The sequence below is a fragment of the Plasmodium vinckei genome (assembly GCF_900681995.1).
Source record: "Plasmodium vinckei vinckei genome assembly, chromosome: PVVCY_06".
In the NCBI taxonomy this organism is placed as follows: Eukaryota; Apicomplexa; class Aconoidasida; order Haemosporida; family Plasmodiidae; genus Plasmodium; species Plasmodium vinckei.
In genome coordinates this window covers 243,346-269,631 of record NC_051298.1, presented here as the reverse complement: position 1 = coordinate 269,631, position 26,286 = coordinate 243,346, and the positions used below count along the sequence as shown (strand labels likewise).

The 26,286-nt window shown below is 22.8% G+C and overlaps 2 protein-coding genes across 2 annotated transcripts; both read right to left on the bottom strand.

Annotated features, from left to right (window-relative positions):
* Positions 1-531: 531 nt before the first annotated feature.
* On the bottom strand, positions 532-11,039 carry PVVCY_0600700 (cysteine repeat modular protein 3, putative; the record flags this gene model as incomplete). Its single annotated transcript, XM_037634110.1, has 3 exons — positions 532-10,137; positions 10,327-10,492; positions 10,771-11,039. 3 exons carry the CDS (start codon positions 11,037-11,039, stop codon positions 532-534), a joined length of 10,041 nt encoding a protein of 3,346 aa, XP_037490259.1.
* A 727-nt stretch (positions 11,040-11,766) lies between these two features.
* Positions 11,767-24,795, bottom strand: PVVCY_0600690 (conserved Plasmodium protein, unknown function; the record flags this gene model as incomplete). The annotated part of the gene is made up of 4 exons (XM_008627213.1): positions 11,767-11,904; positions 12,006-12,162; positions 12,269-24,446; positions 24,600-24,795. The coding sequence occupies 4 exons, from the start codon at positions 24,793-24,795 to the stop codon at positions 11,767-11,769; spliced, it is 12,669 nt and encodes a 4,222-aa protein (XP_008625435.1).
* Between the last annotated feature and the right edge of the window lie 1,491 nt (positions 24,796-26,286).

Below are 26,286 nucleotides of genomic sequence, written 5' to 3'. Positions count from 1 at the left end.
AATATTTTTTTATTATATATTATGTATTTTTCCCCTATTATCACAATAATAGTTATAATTAAAAGCCCAATCCTTTAATGCTACTATATAAATATATATGTATAGGCATTACTACTTGTTAATATTCTGTATTATGGTGTATTATCTATAAGGTGAACAAATCTTTAGAACAAAAAATACGTATCAAAATGTTAGCTTGCTACTGAATAATGATATAATTATGAATAACACAATTTGACTAGTTTATTTTTCCATTATTTCAGTTTAACAATACTTTTATAAATATGTCAATAAATAATATACAGTTAATATAATCAATATATTATCGGTTACATTTTCTATACATAAAAAAAATAAACCCACATAGTATCGTGTATGGATTGATAGACTTATTTTTTGTGTGAATACTTAGCATAATGCTAATAAAAACAAAGGATTTATATGTAATAGTTTGCTTGATAAATTTTATGACTCGGAGGTTTGGAGTGGCTCAGCATGACTTTCAATACTTTAACAATATAATTGCTTGCATTACTCATTATATATTTTTTTGTCATTTTCATCTGGCATGATACTTTTTATACTATCAATCTTTGGATATTTATTGTTTTGTTTTTTATTAATTAGTTTTTGTAACGCTTTAATTTTGTCTTTTAATATATTATTATTTTCTTTCAAATAACAATGCTCAATCTCATATACTTGATTGATATTATTATCACTGCTTAGGATATTTTGTATATGTCTTTTAGTATCTTTTATAATATTTATATATGATTTTTCTTTAATTATTTTTTTTTTTTTTTTTTCACAAAACAAAAAAATTAAAATTGATAATCTTTTGCTTTCAATAAACTGTATCATATAAATGGCATATTGTAGTTCTACTAATGTGATAGACAAGTTTCTAAAGATACTTTTATCAAATAGCATTGCTATTATATCTTGTTCACACCTGTAAAATTCATCATCTAAAAAATTTGAAGGAACAAAATGCTTTGATATTTTATCATTATCCCTTTGGATATTTTCTCCATTAGTTTGTATGTTTAGTTGATTGGCTCTAGTTAAATACTTGTAGAACATTTCTAAATTTTTGGCTTTCACAAAATCGTTTTTATTTGTTGTAAATTTATTATATTTATTTATATTGAAATATAAGGAATATAGTTCTGAGTATGAACTAAATAAAGAATAAAACAAAAGGTTTCTTTTTTTTAATTCAAATTGTCTTTTATTTAAGGGAGGAAAATCAATTATATTTTTATCATGATTCTTCATCCAGTGTATAAAACATATAGAAAACCTTATAACAAAGCTTAACCATTCTACAGATATTTTGTTGTAGCATTGATTAACAAACAAGACATTTATAGCATCAGTGAGGCATTTGGTAAAATGGATTTTATTTAAGGAAGAATTATGATTTTGAGGCGTATCTTTTTGAATTTGGTTATCTAATATACTTTTTTCTTCACATTCTTCTGATGGGTCTACAATTTGTTCTCTATTTGAAAATTGTCTTGACCAGTTTCGATTCAATAGGCTTTCATCTTTACCCATTTTATACCCACTACTACTATAACGATATTTTTTGGCGTCTGAATTATTTAAATTGATAAATATTTCATTATCTTGGTCTTTTTTATTATAAGTAAGCAAATCAGAATATAATATATCTAGAGTAGTCCTATTTGAATTTATCTTATGAGAATTACTATATTTTTTAAAATATTTCTCTTTTTTTTCATATTTACTATTTATTAAATCATTTGAATCTTGCACAAAGATTTCTTCATTTTTTTCATTAAAAAATATGGAGCATGAAGGTATTTTATTAATTCTTAAAATAAAATTTAGTAAATTATAATTCTCTTTTATTTTTGAACGAATCTCTTTTTGATTTCTTTTATCATTTCTATTTATTTTGCTACTTCTTGAGCAAATTATGTCTTCATAATTATCTTGGATATTTGTTTCTGTATTTAAATAGGAATCAAAGAACATGTTATTTTCAGTTAGCAACCCTTCTGAGTCTAGTTTTTGTTTTTGTCGTGTAGGCTTCATTAAAATATTTTTGTATATTGCAAATTCTAGGACAATTTTATTTATAGTATGTATATGAAAATAAATAAACAATATAAATGGTAATATACTTATTATGTAAAAATCAAAAAAGAAACTAATTTGTATAGTTAAATATGTTATGAGTACTGAAAAAATAGACAAAAGGTTAAGTTTTTGTAAAACACTATTAGACCTTTTGTCATATGGTGAATATAATAAAGTAAGCGCAATTTCTGTAATTATAATAAATATTATACATGAAAAAATAAAATATTTTGAATTATTAATTTCATTTGTGTAAAATTGGCACATAAATGATGTTACAAATAATACAATTTTTATTATATTAACAAAATCCCAACATCTGTTCTGATAATTATATCCATTATATAAAAAATAACACTTAAAATGTCTTTCATAGGATTGGAAAACTTTAAAATTTTTAAATGTGTCATAAAAATATTTTATAAATAAAAATAAATATATAAAAAAGAAAAAGACAGAAAACAAAACTCCTGATAAAAATAGCTTATTCTGAAAATTACAAATTTGTGAAGGCATGTGATATAATATTAATATAGGGAGTTTGTCTTTGTATTTTGTTGGTTGACACCAAACCAGCTCTAATATACTCATAAATGTAAACGGGAAATGTATATAAAATACAATTATATATATTGCATTTAAATCTGATAATATACTTTCAATTTTCTTACGTATACTAATATTAGGGGGATGAATATATCGAAATAGGCCCATAGCTTTAATATTATATATATTGAGTAGGCATATGCATGTCCAATAATTGTCTTTTGTTTTATTTTCGTCGATAGACAAACTGTTTGTTTTTTTTATTTTGGAATATATATCTTTTTTAAAATTTATAACATTTGGAAAATCATATTCGTTACTATTTTCTTTTTTTAATTCTTTATTGTGTGAAAAACTTGATGACTCCCAAAAATTAACATCACCTAATGAAGTTATTTTAGTTTTTTGTTTTATTTCATTTTTCTTGTTTATCCATTTGGGGGCTTTAGCGTTTACTTTTTGATTGATCCATTTTGAACTTTGGATTATCTTCGATTTCCACGAAGTTATACTATGAGGTTTCCTTTTATTCCATTTATGGAAGCACTTTTTATTTTTCCATTTTTTGAGCAAGGGCTCTCTAAAACCCAATGAAGTCGATGAGGAAAAAGGATCTCGATCATACTTAATATATTCTAAATATGTTTTATTCCTTTTATTATTTATAGTATCTATAACCCCTTTTTGATAACAATGATAATAGAAATCGGACACGTATTGATAATATTCTTTATTGTTATATTCTTTATTTATTTGCTTTTTAATAACTTTTTGAATACGACGTATTTTTTGACGATTCCACAATGTGTACACTAGATAAAAACATATAAATATACAGACCAGAAAAAAACAATCAATTATAGGCTCGGCAATTTTTATAAATCTCTGAATATACCATACATATATATACTTTTCATTATTATATGAATTAATAAAACAATTTATTTTTAAATATTGTGTAATAAATCTTATAGGTAAACTAGTAAAAAATTGAAAATATAATATATAATTTTCTTTTCTAGGTAAACTAGAATCCATAATAAATATATATGGTATAAACGAAATAATAAATGCATACCATATTTTGAATATAGCTATAAATACGAAATTTTTTTTTATATAACAAAAATAATTTAAATATATTAAAAAAAATATTAATGCATAAAAAACAATCTTAAACAATATAAATTGCAATATTTCTATTTTTGTGTGTTGGCATTTAAAGCATTGCGATCTAAAATATTTTGTATCATAATTTTTAGAACAACTGCTACATAAATACCCTTCTGATCCTTCATAACATAAATTATTTATTCCTCCTACACATTTTTTCATAATTGGACATATATGAAAATCAGGTATTCTATCAACAGTTAGAAGATGATTTTTGTATTCTATTTTCTCTCCATTTTCTGTAATCAGCACAGGTGTTTTATTTCTTTGTTTTGAAAAATATATTCCTTTATTATTTTTATCACCATAAATATCTAATATTATTTTCTTTCTAAAAAATGTACGGTTTTTACTAAATAATGATGTCTTATTATCATTTCTAAAGTTGCTCACTTCCAATTCGACATAATTTCTCTTCTTATAAAAAAGATCAAACAATAGTTTGTCAGATAACACAATATTAGAATTATCATAATTGTTTATTTGAAGATTTACTGAGTTTAATGGTGTCCAAGAAAAGTTGGGATGCATAATCTCAAAGGTAGCAAAATATCCCTTTTGGGGAAACGGAACAGTATGATCAATCATTTCGATATTAGTATAATTAATATTTTTAATTAACATTTTTAATGGTTTATATTTTAAGCCTCCAATACATAAAGATCCTTGGGGGCAACTTATGCATTTAATTTCATTTGAGGATTCCCTTATCATATATTTTCCTGTATTACAAAAACATTGATTTTTGCTGATCGAGCCTTTAAATGAAGTAGAATATTCCATGCATAATCCTGCACATAAAGAATCATCTACTACATCTTTATAATATCTTTCTTTACATTTTATGCATTTGTTTTTATTACTATTAAAATTTATACTATATCCTTTTTTGCATAAGCATTTATTTATATCCGCCGATATAATGGTGGTTTTAGGAATAAATGAGCCTTCTGGACAGAAAATTGGGGGATGATGAATTTGAAATTCAAAACTTTTTAACCAAGCACCTGGACAAAACATTCCATCAGGACATTTAACACATTTTTCATTAATATTATGATATATGTGTTTTTGTATGTCTTTAGAATCTACTGTAGAATGCAAATATTTTTCGCTATTTTTTGTATTTTGATATATTGGATTTAAATTAATTACTTTAATATTTTCTGTTTGAATAAAATTTATATCATTAATTGAGATTAAATTATTTTTAACCAAATATTTTGATTTTCGTTTTTTAATAGCGTATTTCACTTTCTCTTGTTCAGTAAATTTGCTTTTAATTCTTTTTGAGTTTTTAAAAAAATGATTGGTTTGATTCATCTCTAAAAACATATCTTTTATTTGTTGAAGACGTGTATGTTTATCTGGTTCATAACTTTTCAGTAAATTTCGTTTTACCTTATTTGTATTGATCAATTTAATTTGATTAGTCCCTTCAAAATAATATCCCTCTTTACAAACACAGTCATATATTGAAGTAGACATTTCAGAAACCGTGGTTAAATTTAAAGGACATTCTAAACAATTTTCATTAGATGTATTATATTTATAAGTTCCTTTAGGGCATCCACTACATTTTTTAGTATTTACATTTAAGTAAAAACCAGGTAAACATAAACAATTCTTTATTTTCCCTTGAAATTCTTTTTTTACAGAATTTAAAGGACATTTAGATTTTTCATATGAATTTCCTAGACAATAATAATTATTTGGGCATTTTTCAAAAGTATAAATTTTCCAAAGTTGGAAAATAGGATTTTTTTGAATAATGCACCTTGTTATTTTATTTGTAGGATTATATTTATATATATCATCGATTTTAATATAAAATTTGTCTCCTTTTATATTTTTATCGTCTTCATCGTAATCTGGATCGGGGTCTTCATAAAGAAATAAATTACATTTATAAATATTAACATTTTCGGATCCAGAACTTTTGGCTAAAACATAAGATATATGTGTTTTCCCTTCATTATCTCTTTGATCTAGTTCTATTCCTGTGCAATATACATTGGAAATGCATTTGTTTAAGCAGTTTATTATATCTGTTTCATGGATAGTAATTGTATATATCGTATTTTTAATGTGTTTAGTTAATTGATCTGCTTGGTAGCAACTATAAATTATGTTTTTGTATTTGTCGGAATTGTAAGTATGTTCTCTTTTTTTTATATTTTTTAATATATCTTTATACGTTGTTGATAAGATATTTATTTCATTGATTGTTTTTTCGATTCCTGTGATTGATGATGATATTTTTGTTACATTTATTAAGCTTATACCATTTTTGTGATTATTTATCACTTCAATTGTATCCCCTGCACCACTTTTTCTATCCCTTTTAGTATTATTAATTTTGAAAAAACCAGGATTTTGTTGAAAAAAATTGTAATGTTTTACCCTGTCCATTAAAATTATATTTTTTAAATAGTTTGTATGGAATATATTATTATAAGGGCTTTTCAAATGTCGTATGTTATTATTTATTTTATGAATATTCAGTTTTTTTGAAGTTTTTTGAGCATGAGAAAAGTTTGACTCTTCGCTGTAATTATCCCTACCATTATTGTATGATTTAGAACATATCATTGTATCATTGGCATTGATTTTATTATATTTTTGCGCATATGTTTTAAAGTAGCCAGATGATTCTTTTGCGCCATTATATCCATACTTATTTACACTTAGATCAAAGGGTATATCATTATTGTAACAATAAATTTTACCATCAGTATTCTCTTTTATATGATTTTCATTTTTGTCTTTTTCAGGGACGTTTCGTTTAATTTCTGTATACTGATCATTTATATAAATATGATATTGCTGCAAAAAATTGGGGATATTTTGAATTAATATAGTTTTTGTATATTCATATATATATTCAAAATATTGGTTATAATATCCATTTTTGGGTATGCAATTAGTAATAGATGTTGATTTTGTATTTTTTGTAAAAGTATAAGGCGGGCAAGGTATACATTCACCTGCCGAATGATGAGGCTGAAATGTATTATATGGACACGGTTTACAAGATATAGAAAAATTATTAAAATCATTAACAATTATTCTTCCATATCCCCGTATGCATAAGCAGTCTAAATAGGAATAACTTTTTAATTTTGTAGTAACGGAATGTATAGGGCATTGTGCTATTGGATTATATAACCCTTTACAAATATGATCATATCTACAAATAGAACAAAATGATTTATTCATACTATAAAAATATCCACTTTCGCATAAAGTTGCCTTTTTAAGCATTTTTGATCTTCTTCTCATAGCAAACATACTATTATTTGTCTGCTTTAAATACATATTATGCCCTTGGATATAATTTTCATTAGGTAAATATTCTTGTGAATATACAGGATTATGCACAAAATCTTCGCATGGTTCATTTGAAATAAATGTTTTGTATTTATCAAAATCACATGGATGACAATTATTTGTATTTATATTATAATAATATCCACTATTGCATAGACATTGAGATGGTGATGATGCTCCATTAGTCAATGTTAATGAATTCAGGCCACACGATATGATGTTACCTCTATAATTAATATTTTGAGGACTATATAAGCAATAATTATGAAAAGGGCAAGGAAGACAATTGGAATTATAAGTAGTATAATATCCAGCTTTACATGAACAGTTTAATTCTTCATAACTTTGGGCTCCAGTTACAGTGCTTGTCTTCATTAATTCACATGTTAAATGACACTTAAAATTTCCTATAACATCTTTATAAAATCCTTCTGGGCATTCTACACATTTATTTTCTCTTAAATAATAACCAGGTTTACATAAGCATTCATTTTCTGAATCGGACCCACTATAAAATGTAGTTGAGTTTTTTAAATAATCTTCACAACGGTAACAGTCATCTAGACTGGAATATCTACTAAAATACCCAATAGGACATAATTCACAATTATTAGCATTATTATTATAAAAATGGCCTTTAGGGCATGATGAAATATTATTTTTTAAAATTAATATTTTTTTTGTAAAATTACTATATACTGTTATTTCTATATCAAATATAGCAAAGATTTCTATCTTCCCATAAATAATTCCAGTATCTTTTTCTATTTCTAATCCTGTGATAATATTATTACGTGGAGTATTATGGTCATATTGATTCATTATAAATTTTGTAATATTATCACTTTTTATTAAAGGTGATATGTGTACTATTTCATTACGCTTGAACGAACGAGGTAATCCATTATATTTTATTTGTATATCGGATAAATCTTTCATTTCAATAAATGTAATATAAGTTGTAATACTTTCATTGTTTAAATTCATTCCACATACGACCAAAAAACGGGGTGTTGCAATAACATCAGTAATAATATTAAATGGCAAATCATTATATACTTGATACAATTTAATATTATTATCTATTTCAAAAATTAATATTCTTGATGTAGACAATTCACTTAAAAATAAAAGGTTTATTTTTGCTTCATCATAATAATATAGTGATAAGGAATATGGCTGATCTAAGCCGCTATCACTTTTAATCGGTGAATTCAAATAACCATACATTTCTATCATTTCGTTTTTTTTTAAACAATAACAAAATAGTACATGCAAAATTGTATCAACAAAATATAATCTATTATCTAAAACTACAATACCTGCTGGATAAACTAAGGAAATTCTATCATTTATTAATGCATGTAAATTCATATTGTCTTGGGATGGAATTCCTGAACTATCTGTATACTGGGTATTTCCTATAACGAAATTTATTCCATTTCTATGCTCATGCTTTTCGATATTTTGTCGAATTATATTTAGTTGTAATAAATTTGAGATTTTCAATTGTGTTAACCTTTTCTTGATATTTTTGTCACTTTCATCATGCATTGCATTTTGAAGATTTCCATTGGGTATTTTATTTCTTGGTGCTGAGTTAAGTCTAGTGTCTAATAGTGAAATTTGGGCTTCCTTACTTTTATTTGTTATATAAATAGAAATATATCGAAATATATTTTTTCTGCTTGCATCACTAATATATATAATATTTCCATCTAAAAATATACTAATTGGATTATCTAAAAAATGAAAAATAACTTCAACAAAAATTTTAAAATCCTTTAGAAAGATGAATACATATGTTTTTTGGAGGATAGCAATGTAATTTCCTGATGAATAACATGCAATAGAATGGATTTTTGATTTCGCCGTGTTTTCTAGTTTGGAGCGCATATTATAGTCATATTTCAATTTCCCATTGACATTTACATAGACAGTTCCTATATATGAATTCATCTGTAATAATATAGTAGATTCATTTAGTCGACAATTAAATGTTGATATATAATTTTCTTTAGCAATAATATCAAATTGCTCAATTAAATTATTTTGAATTTTTAATTTACCAATTGGAATATATGTAGTATTTATATTAAAACAAATTGAAAACATCCCAATATTAGTCATCTCAAATTTATCTGTTATGATATATAGATCTGTTACCTTAATTATCTTAACTATTGCAATTATCAATCCATCACATTTTCCACAAAGATTATAAATATATATAAATCCATTAGAAGCATTATCATTTATATTACCATATATTTTTAACGATATTAAAGCATCTTTGCTTCGTATAAATGTCTGATTGGGTGTAAACTGAATATTGATAGAATCTTTTAAATTATTAGATAAGTTATCATTGAGGTGGATTGCGCTCAAAATATTGTTTTTTATTTTGGATAAATTTGAATAATATATATTTTTATCTAAAAATCGTGATTTCAAAAACTTAGTATTATTTTTCTTAGTATGTTTTATTTTTTTAATATTATTCTGATAATGCATGTTTCTGCCATTTTTATTACTTTTATGTACATCTCCTTTTCTATTAATTGTTCTATTTGATTCATGACTTTTTGTTGTAATATTTATTTTTTTGGTCATTTGATTAAATATATTTCCCACATTTATTATTTCCTCAAGATACCGTTTCTTTCGTTTTTTTGATGTTATATGACCGTAATATTTATTAAAATAATCATAATATACCAAAGGTAAGTGTGCAACACTTATAAAAAGGCATTTATTATTTTTTAAGTCATTCGTACCTTTGAAAAATGATCCTTTGTTTTCATTTTTTGATACTATCCAATCTATGGTTTTATTTTGAATTGATTTGTATAAATCTATAAAAAATACGAGCACGTGATATGCTTTATTAGTTATATACTTTGTTTTGTTCTTTACTTGGATTATCCGATTCTGATTACTAATAATATTTTCTGTACTACATACTCCATGTTTTTTCTGAAGAAATAAATTATATTTTTCAAAAATTGTTTATATTAGAAAAATTATTATTATTAATAATAAATGTAAATTGGAATAAGGAAGCTCATAACAATATTCACATATGCATCAAATATAGACACAAAAGAACTATCTTTTCGACACACCCCGAGTTAAATATTTTGTTTTGGAAAGTTTAGGCATTACCTTAACATATTTGCAATCATTAATAATTAAATAATATAAGTAATTATTTGAGCGTGCTCGTTTTTTATTCAATGTATTGCTTAAAATTGTGTCTATACAAATATTTTTATTCTGTTTACTATAAATTTTTATTTTATCCCTGTGAAATATCTTTATCTGGTAATATCTAACATTAAAATATATACATTCTTATGGGTCTACAGAATATTTATATGGATATATAATGTTGTATGTATATATTGAAAAAATATTGCATATGCTATAAATAAATACAAGGGAATGCCATATTATTGCTTATTTACTTACTATCAATTTAATAAAAAATATGAAAATAGAATACAACATGCTCTTTATGAAATAGAGATAATATATATAAATATAATTCATGTAAAAAATATTCTTTTTATACTTAATACATATTAAATTCGTAGACAAATTTTTTACCTCAAACAATTGGAACATTTTTCAAATTTATAACAATTTCGGACAACGGATTTATTATTATTTAAAACGAATATACTATAAGTTTGTATTGTTTTGTCTATTGTAAAGGTATATATTTCATATGAATGAGGTAGCAAATAATTATTGGACCTATTTGTGTTGTATTCATAATTATAATATTGCTTTGTTTTTACAAATTCATTTTTTATAATAATATTTGCGTTATACGCAAAAAATGAAATAAATAAAATAATGGCTTTTATTTCCATTATTAATAAAATATTAAAGAATTATCTTTATAAAAATAACAGTAGCTTTTTAAATTAAAGAACTGAACAGTTCTACTTAAAGTCGTTGCAAATATATATAACAATAAATAGGTGTAAAATAAAAAATATAAAATTTCATTTGTTATCATTTTTAAATTTTTAGACAATGCAAACTTATGCATTTTAATTTTTTTACCTTTAAATTATTTTTTATAAGTATATGTTGTAATAAAAATATATAAATATGACAGTAAGATTAATATGCAGAACAAATAGGAATTATTAAAATAAGCATAGCAAAGTCGTTATATGCATAAATTATATATAGGAGTAAATTATACAATTATTCCTATTTTTATTTTATTTTTAATGGGTATGGGAGGACTACCCAATATTATCATATTATATTTGAAAATGTGTATTATTGTATATGCTAATCTTATAATTGTTAAATGTGTGGTTTTTGCGTCAAAAATACAAAAAATTAAAAAAATTAAAAAGAAGCTTATATTTAAGATATTTATAAATTTTAATAAGAGTCAAATGGCAAAAAATATATATAATACAACAAAACAAAACAATAATATTGTGTCCAAATATTTGTAATTATACAATTTTATTTACACATGTATTTTTTATGATCCATTCAAGGATTAATACATATGCATAAGAAACAACGAATATAATAAAAAAAATTAAATAGTATTATTTACAAGACATATTTAACTTAAAATTTTAATTGGCTTTTCTTTTTTTTTTTTTTTTTCTCTCTTCTACTTAATAAAATTGACGTATATAACTTTGGATTTTTGACAGCTAGCATGTTCTTCCTTCTCTTCTTCATAAATCTAATTCTATTGACACTCTGTAAAAAGTAAAAGAAATGAAAAAAGTGGAAAATAATGTGCAAATAAATATATTAATAGTTGTGCATACATTCACATAAATGTATAGTTTCTTAATTACATGTCTGGCTTGGATAAAGGCTTTGTTGAAAATATGTTTTTTGTCTTGTAGTTTTTCCTCCAATAATGAAATAATATCCCAAGAAAAACTCGATAAATAAATGAGTTTTTTTTCTGAACTCGTTTCCTCGAAGATAGTACTATCTTCTGTGAAGTGCCTGAAAAATAAAATGAAATAGAATGGATATGAATTAAAATAAATGAACGCATTTAATTATATAAATAAAATTTGTCTAGGAAAATTCGAGGAATATGTAAGCATACTTTTTTTTACGAAGAGAAGCCAGTTTGTATAAGGGTATCATAATATTGTGAATTATTCCATTATCAGGGTTCCATAAATCGATGGGAAAATCTTGAATAATATTTTTATAAACATTTAGTATGGTTAATATTCTTGTAAAGGATTTTTTATTATTTATCAAGTGCAAACTTATAGCGCGTGATAAAGTGATAATAATTAAAAAGAATTTGCTATATGATAATATTTCTTTGTTTATTTTAATTTCGTCTTTGATTTCATTTCTTTCATCTTCGTTTTGGTAATTATATTGACTAAAAGAATGAGCTTTTATATAATTTTCATTCTGTAAAATTCCATTTATTTCTTTAAATTCTTCATCATCAACTTCATCTTCATTGCTTTTATTGTCATCATTGTCACTGCTATTGCCATTTTTGTTTGGATGATCATACTGATTAACATTATTTTTGTGAATATGATTTTGTTCCAAATCATTTTCATGATTTTTATTAGAAGTCTTAAATAAGTTGTCTCGGCTTACAGTATCAATAGTATTTGTAGTCTGGATTAGTGCATCATTTTGGTCGTTTTGTTCTTCAAATCCATTGGTAATCCATGGGAATAAAACTATTAATTTGCATATGTTTAAAAGAAGCGCGCTTATTTCTTTATGGTATGTATAAAAATGCTCTAAAAAATAGGAGTTTAAAACTAGGGATAAAACTCTTTTAATAATAATATTGATAATAAATTTATCAGTAGAATATAATTTAACTAATAACAACGGGAAATATGGATAAGACATTTTTTTGCTTATATAATTCATCACAATTTTTAATGATATAATTTGTATAAATGGATTTTTATTATATAATGCATTTTCAAATAATAAGTTCCAAAAGTATAAAAAGTATATAATTAATTTATCATGCGTTTGATCTTTATCAGAATGGCAATTATCTTCTTCATTATTGTCAATTTCATTCATATTTGTAAAATTATTTTTCTCATTATGTATAAAATACCCTTGATATTTTTCATGTAAATACTTTTTATTTAGCATTTTGTCTATTAAATTAGTATCAATATATGTGAATATTTGTTCTAATGTGCTATAAACAAGATGAACTGTATCTTTATTAATATTTTCTTTATATAGATAATGTTTTTTAGAAAAATAAGTTATATTCTCATTAGATGTTAATATATTAATGCAATTTTTGTCTTCTTTCATATACAATTTTATACTTGGGTATGTATGATCAATTAAATAAAACATTAATGATAGGAATAAATCTTCTAATTGGTTTTTCATGAAAACAATATTACAATTTTGCTCCGAAAACAATCCAGAATTTGCATTATTCAATTTTCTTTTGTTATTATTTTCTTTTTCTGTTATTTCATTTGTGCTCATTTTATTCCTATTTAGGTCATTATTGGCATATTTTAGCAGTTCCTCTAAGAAATAATTACGAACCTCAGCTAGTGAATTTTGTAAATTATTTTTTGAAGTTGTTCCATTCGTTTGGCATATATTTTGTTCGTTATTATCATTTTGATCTTGTTCTTGCATATGATTATGATCCTGTTCTTCAACCTGTTTCATGTCTTGCTTAATTTGTTTTTGTCGATTTTTCTTTTGCTCTTTTGTGAGAGGCGATGCTTCATTTTCCTCTAACTCTATCAATGTTTTTCGGTTATACTCAGATATATTTTTGTAAAAGAAAGATGCAAATACTGGTAATAAATATAAATATGTATATATAACTGGAGATTTAATAGAGAATGATAAATTGTTTTTTAATATTTTATAAGAATTAAAAACATAATTCATATCATCAATTTGCTGGAATAGTAGCGACATCAAAAATACATACATTTTTTTACATTTAGGGTTCGTTTCTTTTGAAAAGTTAACTAATAGACTAGTAAATATAATGTAATAAAAACCATCCTTTAATAATTTTGCATTACTTCTATTTAAAAATAGATACAAACTATTTAAAATTGCTATTCTAGAATCGTCATTTTCATCATCTAAATTATTTAATATTTGTAAAACTTTTTTTTTCTTTTCGTTTTTTGATATTGGAAAACTCATTAAAAAGTTAATATATATTTGGCCACATAAAAATGATAATTTCAAATTATGTGACTCTTCAATCATTATTGTAAATATTTGATCTATACAACTATTTATTTTTAATACTATAATACCCTTTTTAATAATGTTATTTACATCCTCTCTAAGTAGACAATTTTTGAATAGTAATAATAATTCCCAGACATGATTTTTGCTTTCTAATAATAAGGATATTTGATCGATCAAACAATATCTTAACGAGTTTATAGATTCTTCATAATTTTCTTCATAGTCATTTTTATAATATGTAGATATAATATTTTCATCTAATATATAACTAATTTTTTTTTGTCTCTTAATTTTATCGTCATCCCTGTTATTTTCCATACTATTTTTTCCGTGTTTCATTTTTCTTTTTTTTGAAGGTACATTATTATTATTCATTGAACTATCTTTTTCATTAGTATTATTCGATATTTCCCTATTTGAGGTATCATAATTTAGCCATGAAATTATATCGTCATTACTATTATTTTTTATTATATATGTAAGGGTATCAATACATGATAATATAAGTCTATCAAATTCTCTGCTATAATAATTAGGTATATTTTTTAATATATCTACAGATGACAAAATTATCAATTTCCCATATTTATTAAAATTGCTATATTTTTTTTTTTTAATAAGTTTAATACAATTTGATGACATTACAAATACATCATCTTTCCCATAGCAATAGCAATAAACAAGTAACGGCTCAATTAGACGAATGAATTCAATAATTCCATAATTATTTCCTAATGTCATTTTCGAATTTATTTTTTCTATGCTTATAACTGTATCTTCTTTTTCTTCTCCTATAGAACTAGGCCCTAGTTTTGTTTCTTCGGGTTCACAATTTTGTATATCTCCTATATTTTCTATATGATCACCGTTGCTTACATTATTAATATTGGAATGAATTAAGGAGTTTGATTCTTCTTGCATGGGAATATTTAATTTTAATCGTTGTGCAGTAACGAAACGAGAAAGCCTTTTAATTATAAAGAGCAGTAACTTTAAAGCGACTTTGGCCAATGCTTGTGCGTGAACTTTGAAATCATATTTTTTTGTTTTGGAAAATGAATCATATATATTTTTTTCTTGAAAAGATCCTTCTATTATATCTAAATTGTTTTTTTTCTCAGGGTATTGTATATATTTCATATTATAATTATAACCTAAAAATTTATCTTGAGGTTTTTGTTTAGATAAATAAAATTGTAAAGTTTTTTTAAAATGATTGTAACCAGTTATTTCATTAGCTAAATTATATTTAAAATATAGAACATTTGTATTTTTCATAACGTCAATTAAATTTTCATAAATATCACCTTTAAAAAAATATGTTGCTTTTACTAATAATTTATATATAATATTTAATATAAACTTTGGTGATATATTTTTGTTTTCTTCTACACCCTTTATAAAATCACTAAAATAGGAAGAAATAATATTTATATACTTTTTTTTAAAAATAAAATTTTTATCTACTTCATTATTTTCAAAAGATTCACCACTAAATAAACTTTCTAAAAATGTCAAAATATTATTTTCTATACATTCCCCTGGCATAATAATTGTTAACAATTTAATTATATTATTTCCATAATTTTTTTCGCTTTCCTTCGTTTTTCGCTTTATTTTTTTTTTATTAACATCTTCTGTGTTTTTCTCAATATCATTTATAATTTCTAATTTTATCATATTAAATATATTTTTGCATATGTTACTATATAGGAAATTGTCTTCTATAAATTTTTCGTTTTTTGTATAACCATTTTTTGCATCCTTCTTTTCAATTCCGTAATTTTTATTTCGTAGTATTTTTCGTCGTTTATTATTGTGAATATTATTTCTTTTGCTAATATCTGGTTCGGTTAATATATTGAAATTTATATTTAAACAATTTTTGTCTAGAAATTTATCTTTTTCATATAAAACTGATTCGAAGATAGAATTAACTGTACATAAAAAAACAGGTATATGATATCCTTTGGTTAAATAATCAGACATTTGAGTTATAATTAAATCTATATAGTTCAATCCTAGGTACATAGAAATATTACATAAAGCTTTTTTTGATTCACTTCTTATATTATTTTTTACTGAGGATAAGCAAAAGCAGAGCTTGTATATTATTCTATTTAATTCTTTATCAAAATTATAATTTATTTTATTTAATATTACTAAAAAGGATAAAATAATATCTGGCTTTGCTATTACATCCTTGCTTTTATAATCAGTTACTAAATCGTTTATATATGTTTTTTTATTCTTTGGATTATTTGATAAAGGTTTTTCGAACATTAAATTTCTTAACTGTGGAAGAATTTTGTTATTAAATTTTTGACAATATAAATTTGCTTTTCCTTGCCCGTATTTCCCACCTCTCTGATTTATTATTTGTGGGTCATATGAGTTGTTATTATCTATATTTTCATTTTCGCATTCCTTTTTATCTTCATCGGACAGTTTATCATTTATTTGCTCTTTGTCACTGTTCTGTTTAGCCTCTTCATTTTCTGCTTCATTTTCCTCTTCCTGTTTGTTTTCATTATGATTGATTTGGTTGACAAGAGGATTTTCCTGAAATTCATTAAAATGATATGCACGCAACAAATGACTGACTGCCTTTTCGATATAAAGATTATTAAATGATTTGTTCTTTAACTCTAATAATAGTAATTCTAGTATTTCATAAACATTTTTTATACCAATTTTTTCAGAACAAACCCCTAATAGCTTTATACTGTTTAAGCTAAGATTTTTATTAAAAGTTTCTTTCTTTGAATTTCTTTGTATAATATAATTTAATGATATAGGTATTATTATTTTACAAATAGTATAATAACAGAAATTATGTGCAACAGTAATCATTTTTTTTATTCCTTCTAAATTATTTTCCGATTTTATATCTATTATATTTTGAATTATTGAAGCACTTTCATCATGCGCATTATCCTTTAGCTTTGTTATCTTATTGTTATTACTATCATCATCTTCATGTTGTTTGGAGCCTATGTAATAATACAAATCATAAAATAAAAATTTTTCCACAGATTTGAAACTTACTTCATCGTGCTTTTTCACTTTTTCGTAATTATATGTTGTATTATTATCTTCATATATATTTTTTTCCTTTTCTTTTCTGAGCGTGTCAAAGCAAAATAAGGAATTAGTTTTTTCATTCAATTCATATTTCTTTATACATGAATCTTTAATGTCTTTTAAAAATTTTGCAATATTTAACGATTTAAGCACATTGATATATGGGCAAACATTTTTTGATACCATAAGTATAATTTGTAATGAAATTTTTGTAAAATTGTCACTATTTTTTTTTAATGCATTTAATGCCTTAGGCATTATTATATTAATAACAAAATGAACATAAATTTGAATATCTCTTTTTATATAATCATAGCATATTTGCTCATTTTTCACTTCTTCTGCATGTTTATTTTTGTATAATTGTAACAAGCACCCTAATATTTTTGTAATAAGCAAAATAAATTTAATAGATTTGTCTACAACCATTTCATTGGTATTGTTATTAAATATGAGAAACAAGCAATGCCTTATTAATATTTCCAAAAATATCTTATTGCTGTTTAAAAATAATTCATTAAATGTATGAAGTTTTTTTTTTAATTTCATTTTGTTATGTTCTTTTATATCTACATTAAAATTTTCTGGCATATCAATTTCTAATTTGTTTTCTTCTTTATCATTCATATACATTTGCTTAATATTATAATCATTTTTATTATCGTCTCGTTCAATATTCACGTTGTCACGTATTAAATAATTGTTCTTTATAGAAGACATTTTAATATTACATAGATCTAGCAATATTAAAAATTGTATATCTGAATCATATTCATTAGTTGATCTTTCATTGCATAAGTTTAAGCTTGAATATATTTGGGCAATTTGAAGAAATGCATAATGCTTATTTTTTTTAATAGTTTTAATATTTTTTAATGGTATTTTCATAATATATTTTAAAACCGTTTTTGAATTATAATTTAAATCATTAGTTTTGGCTAAAAACTTTTCGGTGTTTTTTTTAAATAACTTTAAATATTTTTCAATATTTTTTATTTTTAAAAATATACATCCTATCATAATTAAAAGTTCTCCCGAAAGAATTCTACAATCCAAATCGTAACATCGTTGAATAATTTCATACAATACCGTTTTTAATTTGTAGCATATGTGCATTTTATATGCGTTGTAATAAAAACTGGATTCTGAAATGTGTGGATTAGCGCTAGTTCGATGGCTATATTTTTTATCATTATTTTGTTTGTCTGCTTCTCTTAACTTATTTACATATTCTTCAATTGCATTTTTACTGCTATACCTTTGATAGGAAAAATTAAAATTATTTTTCTTCCTCTTTGTTAAATTATTCGTGTTTTTTGAAAGATTAATAATTAATATTTTGAGTGCAATTAATGTTAACTTAATTTTATTAACATCTTGATCTTTAGTACTATGTAGAGTTTTTGGATTCGCTAGCATAAAAGTTGAAATTGTATTAATAACATGAATATTATATATTTGATTTTTGTTAATAGATGACAACTCAATTAGTATATATAATTCTTTATTACTAATAATCTTAAACTCTTTCATTTGCCTTTTTTTAATAAATGACGTTTCATTATTTTTTTTTTGTAAAAAATTTTGATATCTTTTTAAGATAGTTTTTTTAATGCATAATATAATATCTGGAATGTAAGGTTTTAATATTTTCAATCCCAATGAAGGAAGCATACGATTATGATTGGATTTACCATCCACTAATGGGTTTAATATAATTTTATGCTTATCTTGATTTTTTTTTGTGTATCTCTTTTCACCTTTTACCTTTTCTTCATATTCTTGTTCATCAGTATCATAACCACATAAACGTAAAATAATATTAAATACTTTTTCTGTTATTTGTTCCCATTCTGAAAATGTTAATTTTTTAATAATTTCATTAGAGTTTATAGCTTTAATTAATAGATATATTGAATTAGGTACGACAGTATTATAGAAATTATAATATGCTTCATTTTTACACCATGTATTAAATAGAATATTAAGGAAAATATTTTTTGCCTTTAAGTTTTTTAAATTTTTTTTAAATAAAAAAACAAATAAATCCTTAGCTTTAACCAAGTTGCATTCTGATACGTCAACATTTTCCATAATAAATTGGCTACTTTCTATACATTTTTTATTAATATTTTTTAAAAAGGAATTTGGCATGTTTAAATCTACAAGGGTTTCCTTGAAATTTGGGCATTTCGTTCCCAATTTATCTATTTTATCGATTTGATCGATAACATTTTCCATCCTTAATTCACATTCATTATTATTATTCCCTGAAGCATTGTCACTTTCATTGGTGTTTATATGGTCAGATAATATAGGCGCATCTATTTTAGAGCCATTTTCAAATACATTTTTGTCAATAAACAATAAGGAATTCATATATTTGGAATTATCAATTTGTTTAATACATAAGCGTATATTTTTGGCTGTTTTAATTTTTTTTTTTATATATAAATAAGCATTAATGTAATGTGATATAGTAATAAATATGTGAAGAAAAAATTCAAAATAAGGGCTTAATTTATATTTTATAATTTTGAGCATATCTACAAATAACTGAAAGTTTCGACGAAAATTTGGATTTTTAAATATTTCTTTTTTTATTTCAATTATATGATTATTAAAATTCCAATAGGAATAATTAAATATACTGTCATAAGAAAAGTCAGCATTTTCATTATCATCACTTTGGATATTATTATCCTTCATTTTAATATCAAAATCATAATTCCAACATTGAAGGAAATTTCCTTTGTAAGTAGTTAAAAATTCAAGTAAGGTATTTTCCTTTTCTTCATGTCTAACTAAATTATCATATTCAATACAATTTTTATAAACATTTGTAAAAGAGTATATAATAGGTAAAAATATGTGACACCAATTTTGTTCGTCTGGGATGCTTGAGAGATAAAAGATAATATTTTTTTTTCTCTTAAACCCCCTTTTTCCTTTTTTATTTTTTAATAACCAAAAAATAATTTTTATTAATATTCGAATAATATTACTATTGTCTTCTTCTTTAATATTTAATACTAGCTTTGTAAAGTTTACATTTTTGTCTAATAATATTTCTTCAACATCATTTTTATAATTATTTAACTCATTGTTGTAAGAGCATAATATTTTAACAAATTTAGACATGTTTTCTACATTTAAAATATTAACATTATATGTGAAATTACTTACAAATATTTTTATAAAATATTTAATCAATCCAATTAAATCGGGGATAGATTTAGTGTGAATATTGTTCAGCTCATTATAAATATTTTCTTTTGTAATATCAAAAATATTCTCTACAGAATTAGGGAATATATTATTCATATGACTAGCTATGTCAAATATTATGTCTATAAGCTTATAACACTTATATTCATGTATATAATAATTGCACTTAATATTTACATATGTAATTATCCATATATACATATTTAGCAATTCAATTTTATCCGATTTATTTAAATTATTATTATTTTGAACAGGGACTATTAGCAAATCAAATGAACATAAGATATTTCGAACAAAATTTTGTATATTAAAATTTTCAAAATATAAAATTTTAAATGTATCATTATTTTTGTTTTCACAAATATATTGTTCTAAGTGGTTTTCATATTCGTTTGTGTTTATTATTGGCATATAATTATCCTTATCGGCATATAATTCTTCATTAACATCTTCTTGTTCTTCTTTTATATCATGTTCATCATTATAATTGATAATGTAATCATTGGTTTGTCTGGAATTGTTAATAAATTCTTCGTAGCATATGTAGTTTTTTTCTATTAATTCTTCAAAGATATTCAATTTTTTTCTAGTAGTTTTATATATATTTTTTATTATATAAAAATAATATTTTGATTGGTAATTTTTTTGTATAGCATCCTGAATTTTCTGATATGCACTATGTGTTTCAAAAAAACTCTTCAAATTAGAAATTACATACTTTGGGATAATTGACAGCTTAGCATTTAATAACATAGTTAACTCTATAATACATATTTTTGCACACATTTTAAAAATATAATTTTTAAAAATATCCACGTTTTTTAAAAAATTTAAAAAACTTACAACGTCAACAATTTTAGATTCGTAAATTTGAATATGTGTAGATAAATATTCTTTACTTTCTAAATATATCAAATTATCAAATAAAAGTAATATTTTTCCATAACATTGTTCGTTTGTTTTTTTTAATATGTAGTCTTCATTTTCAACCATTTCGTTAATGTCTTTATTTTTCTTCAGATTAATATATATAGCTACTAATGTTTTTATAACTCGTAATAATTTTTGTTTATTTATTGTTTCGTAATATATGAGCACTTTTTCAAAAAATTTTAAATATAAAAATATGTCGTCTAATTTGCTTTCAAAATAATTTAACTTATATAAATTTATAAATATATTTTGAAACTTATGCAAATATTTATCACAATAGTATATATCTTCCATACCCCATTTATTTATATAATTTGCCAAAAATGGTATGTTATTATTTGAAAGATTTATATCATTCACATTAATATTAATTTCCTGTGAACTTATTTTTAATGCTGTTATAATAAGATGTATATCGATTATTATACTATTAATATTTGATCTAATATCAGACGTATTGTTTTCTAATATATTATTTTGCATAAATTTTCCACATTTTATATTTTCTAAAACATTGCAAATTTCGAGTAAAATTACTATACAATCAGTTTCTTCATTTATACATGCATCCTTATCATTTTTATTGGCTTTGCCATTTAATATTAATAGAGCATTGCTATATGTAACACTTATTTGTGACAAGAAATTGATAAAAGCAAAAAGAAAATATATAGTTGATTTTAAATATGCATCAACATTTTCTTTTGCTGTATTTTGATTATCTTCTGAAAGTATAGTTTGTAAATTAGTATTTTCGTCACTACCATACTTATTAATATGTTTCAAAATTATTAAAAGTTTCTTTATTTCATCAAAAATGTATATAACAAAGTCTTCAATTTGTATATATGTTTCTGTTGGAGATTTATCCTTAAAATCTAATTTTACTTCCTGATTGTCTGTTTTTTGATTTAAGCAAACCATTTTAGATTTGTTACTATTATATATACCTTCTCCATTTAATGCAGAATTCAAATCATTGTCAAGCATATTATGTTTCCTCTTTCTTTCATTATTATTTTTGTTGATGTTTTTATTATTATCGCCACAAAGAAAATCTAAATCATCAATGCAGTCCGTATTGATTTCTACAGTTTTATCATTGAACATTTTTATAATATCACATAATAAAAAAAATTTTCCTAGTATTATATTATTATTTTCAGATGAAACAATATTATCCAGGATAAATTTTGTTTCATTTTCTACATTGCTTTTAAAACTTAACATAAAAGGTGTGCTATTTGTTATGAGAGATTGATTTGTTAAGCAGCCATATATATTATTATGCATTAAATTTTGGATAATCCTTATAAGTATATATTTTAAAAAGCTCTTTAAATGAACTTCATTATGATTTAACACATTTTTTTTTAAAATATTAACTACTTTTATAATAAAAAATTGTAGTAAGCAATTAGTATAATTATTTTTGTTAGGGTCTTCGTTATCTCCTTCTAATATGCCCATATAAATGCGGGCAAAAGAAATATAGATATTACTTATTTTTTCATTATTTATAGAATCATAATTGAATATAAAAAATATGTTATCATATAAATTCCATATATATATAAATGTTAAATAATTTAACTCTATATTGTTTAATTTATCTGCATATTTTTTTAGTTCAAGTCTAATTGTTTCAATGATTATACTTTTTTTCTCATGATTTTTTTGCATCCATATATTTAATATATTTTTTAAAAAGAAATTTGTTGCTTCGTAAAAAACATCTTTTATAAAAATTACATCTCTTTTAATATTTGAATTTTCATCTTTAGATAAATTTTCTTCACACTTTGGTGAAATATCTTCATTACCCTTTTCATTTTTTTCCAAGCATTTCATAAAATGTGAATATTTATCCGCATTTGTCAACGTATCTATGATAGTATCTTTGTTACTTGATGTTAAAATATAATTAAAATATCTTTCATAAAGAATAGAATAATTTTGTAAAATATAAGTAAGGAAAATATCCCAAAACTCAAATGATCCTTTCTTTGTGAAGTTATATATATCAATAAAAAATAAATGAATAGCTTTGTGTATATGTTGAATTACCCCATTTATATTATCTAGAGGATTATAAACATGCCCTGTTTCAATACAATCATATTGATTCCTTAAATATATAGAATGAATAATATATTTTAAAAAAGGTAAGGTTTTTTTTGACAGCTTATCATTATCAACTTTTAATGATTCTAACATTAATAAACTAATGGTTTCTGAATAGTGTTTTAATTTATTTTTCGTCACATTATTAAAAAAGGAATATAATTTTGAAAAACATAATATAAGATCGTGCAATGATAACTTTCTTAACAAATAAGAAAAACTATCTGCAATAAAAAGTTTTATTATACTATTACGATGTTGAAATAGTGGTAATGATATTTTTATATACTTATCAATATTTTTAATAATATTTTTATTCATAATACGAAATATATTTGCATAACTACTAAATATTTCTTCTAATAAATCTAAATTATTAAAATTAATTTTCCTAAATAATGTCTTTAATATATCTTCTAAATATTTTTTACTTTCATTTTTTAAATCCTTTATTAATATAACTAATAATTTATAAAAATAAGTTTCATCATTCCTAATTTTGTTATTTTCAATATATTTTAAAATTATACTGAAGATACTGTCTTTGTTTAATAATATAAGTATTAAATTTTTTGAGAGTGGAAATAATTCTCTACAGCATCTCCGGAATTCAGGGTTACAACAGTTTTTGTAATATTCTTGTAGGGCAGAATGGAAATTTGTGTTTTTTAATTCTACAAAAATAAATAAATTAACAAATAATTGAATAAAAAGGAAAAACAATAAACATTATACATAAAGGAAGCATATGTGTGCCCTCCTTAAAACATGGGCTAGTAAAGAAAATATATGCATACATAGAGAAAGAATAAGAAAATATTTCATACCTTCATCTACATTATCTTCGGTATTTGGTTTATATGATTTCGAAGAATTATAATAGTTACTATCTTCTAATAAATTATATGTCTGTAATTTTTCTTTTTCGTTAATTTCTTTTATTCGATCATAAAAGGAGACAAAGTGCCCTTTTTTCCCTTCGTTTTTTATTTTCAATTTAATATATTTTAAAGACCTCTTCATTTTTTCAATCTCAATTTGAAGGCCTTTTAATTTTTATTATTATTTAAAAATATTTTTAAGTTGAAAAATTAACTGTGAAATCCCATTATCGTGTGGTGGAAATTAGTATACTGTTGTCCTTCATGAAAATTTATATGTACATATATTTACTAATTTATAGTAAATATAACATACATATATGGTTCACAATAATATATATTTCCCCAAATATTTCCCTTTTCTTCGATATACAAAGAAACACAAGCTTTAAGAAAACATAGGAGGAGAACCTCTATATATTTTTACTAATATATAATTGCTATTATTAAATAAGCATTTTTAATGCTTTCATTTTAAACAAAAAAAATATAAAATTATACTCCCACAAATAGTTGTGAAAAAATATTTATAATAAGTATAATATATTTTTTTTTAATTTATTTTGTTTCATAAATAGGAAATAAGTTTTGTGGTTTCGATAAAACGCACGTAAATTTATATATCTACATATTTAAGAGTAAAAAAAAAGTATATTATAAAAAATAACAAAATGTTAAAAGTTACATATTTGTTAAAACACAATATTGAAAAATAATTATTGTATATAAAAAAATACAAAGTTATTCAAATTTATAAGTATCTACAAAAAAAAATAAAAAAAAAGGTAAAAGCGTTGCAGAAAAAATGGCGGCGCCTATATTGATATAATAAATACTATATGCATAAATTTCATACTCCCTTTGGTGAAATATGTATTGTTGTGTTATTTAAAAAACTGTTTGTAGTCTCATTAAAAAAAAATATTTATTCCTTTATGTCAGAAAGCCAAAGTAAATAAAAAATAAGCAATTATACTTGCCTTTATTTTTTCTTTCAATAACCATTTACCATTTTGCAAAAATAAAAAAATCAGCTTTTTATCCTAACATTGTTATCTAAGTATCTTTCATAATAAATTGTTAACAACTGAGCTAATTTTCGCCTTGCATTTTTTTCGTAATATACGTTATAATTATGCATATCGTAAAAACCTTGTTGTTGAAATAATTGGATATCTAATCTACACTTAACAATTTCCTGTGAGTTAAAGAAATATATTGTTATATTTACATAGTAACATATGTTTTTCATTTCATTTTGGCGTGATTATTAATAATTTCAATCTTATAACCACAATATGAATATGTCTTTATGTATTATATACGTATAATATATGTAATCATATGTATATACTATTATATAAGCCTTTAAAAAAATACACTTAGACGAATTAAAGAAATGAATGAATAAAATAATATGGTTACCTTCTCGAGTTGTTCAGTTGTTAATTTCCTCAACTCTTTAGCTTTAACTTTTTTTTTATAGCAAAATAAGGAGTTTCCATATTTCTTTTTATTAAATATGTTTGATCTACAGTTTACGAATGATGGTACACAATTCCTTTGAAATTTTATTCCATAAACTAAGTATATTTTAAATGTATAAAAAATAAAAAAAATAAAAAAATATGGT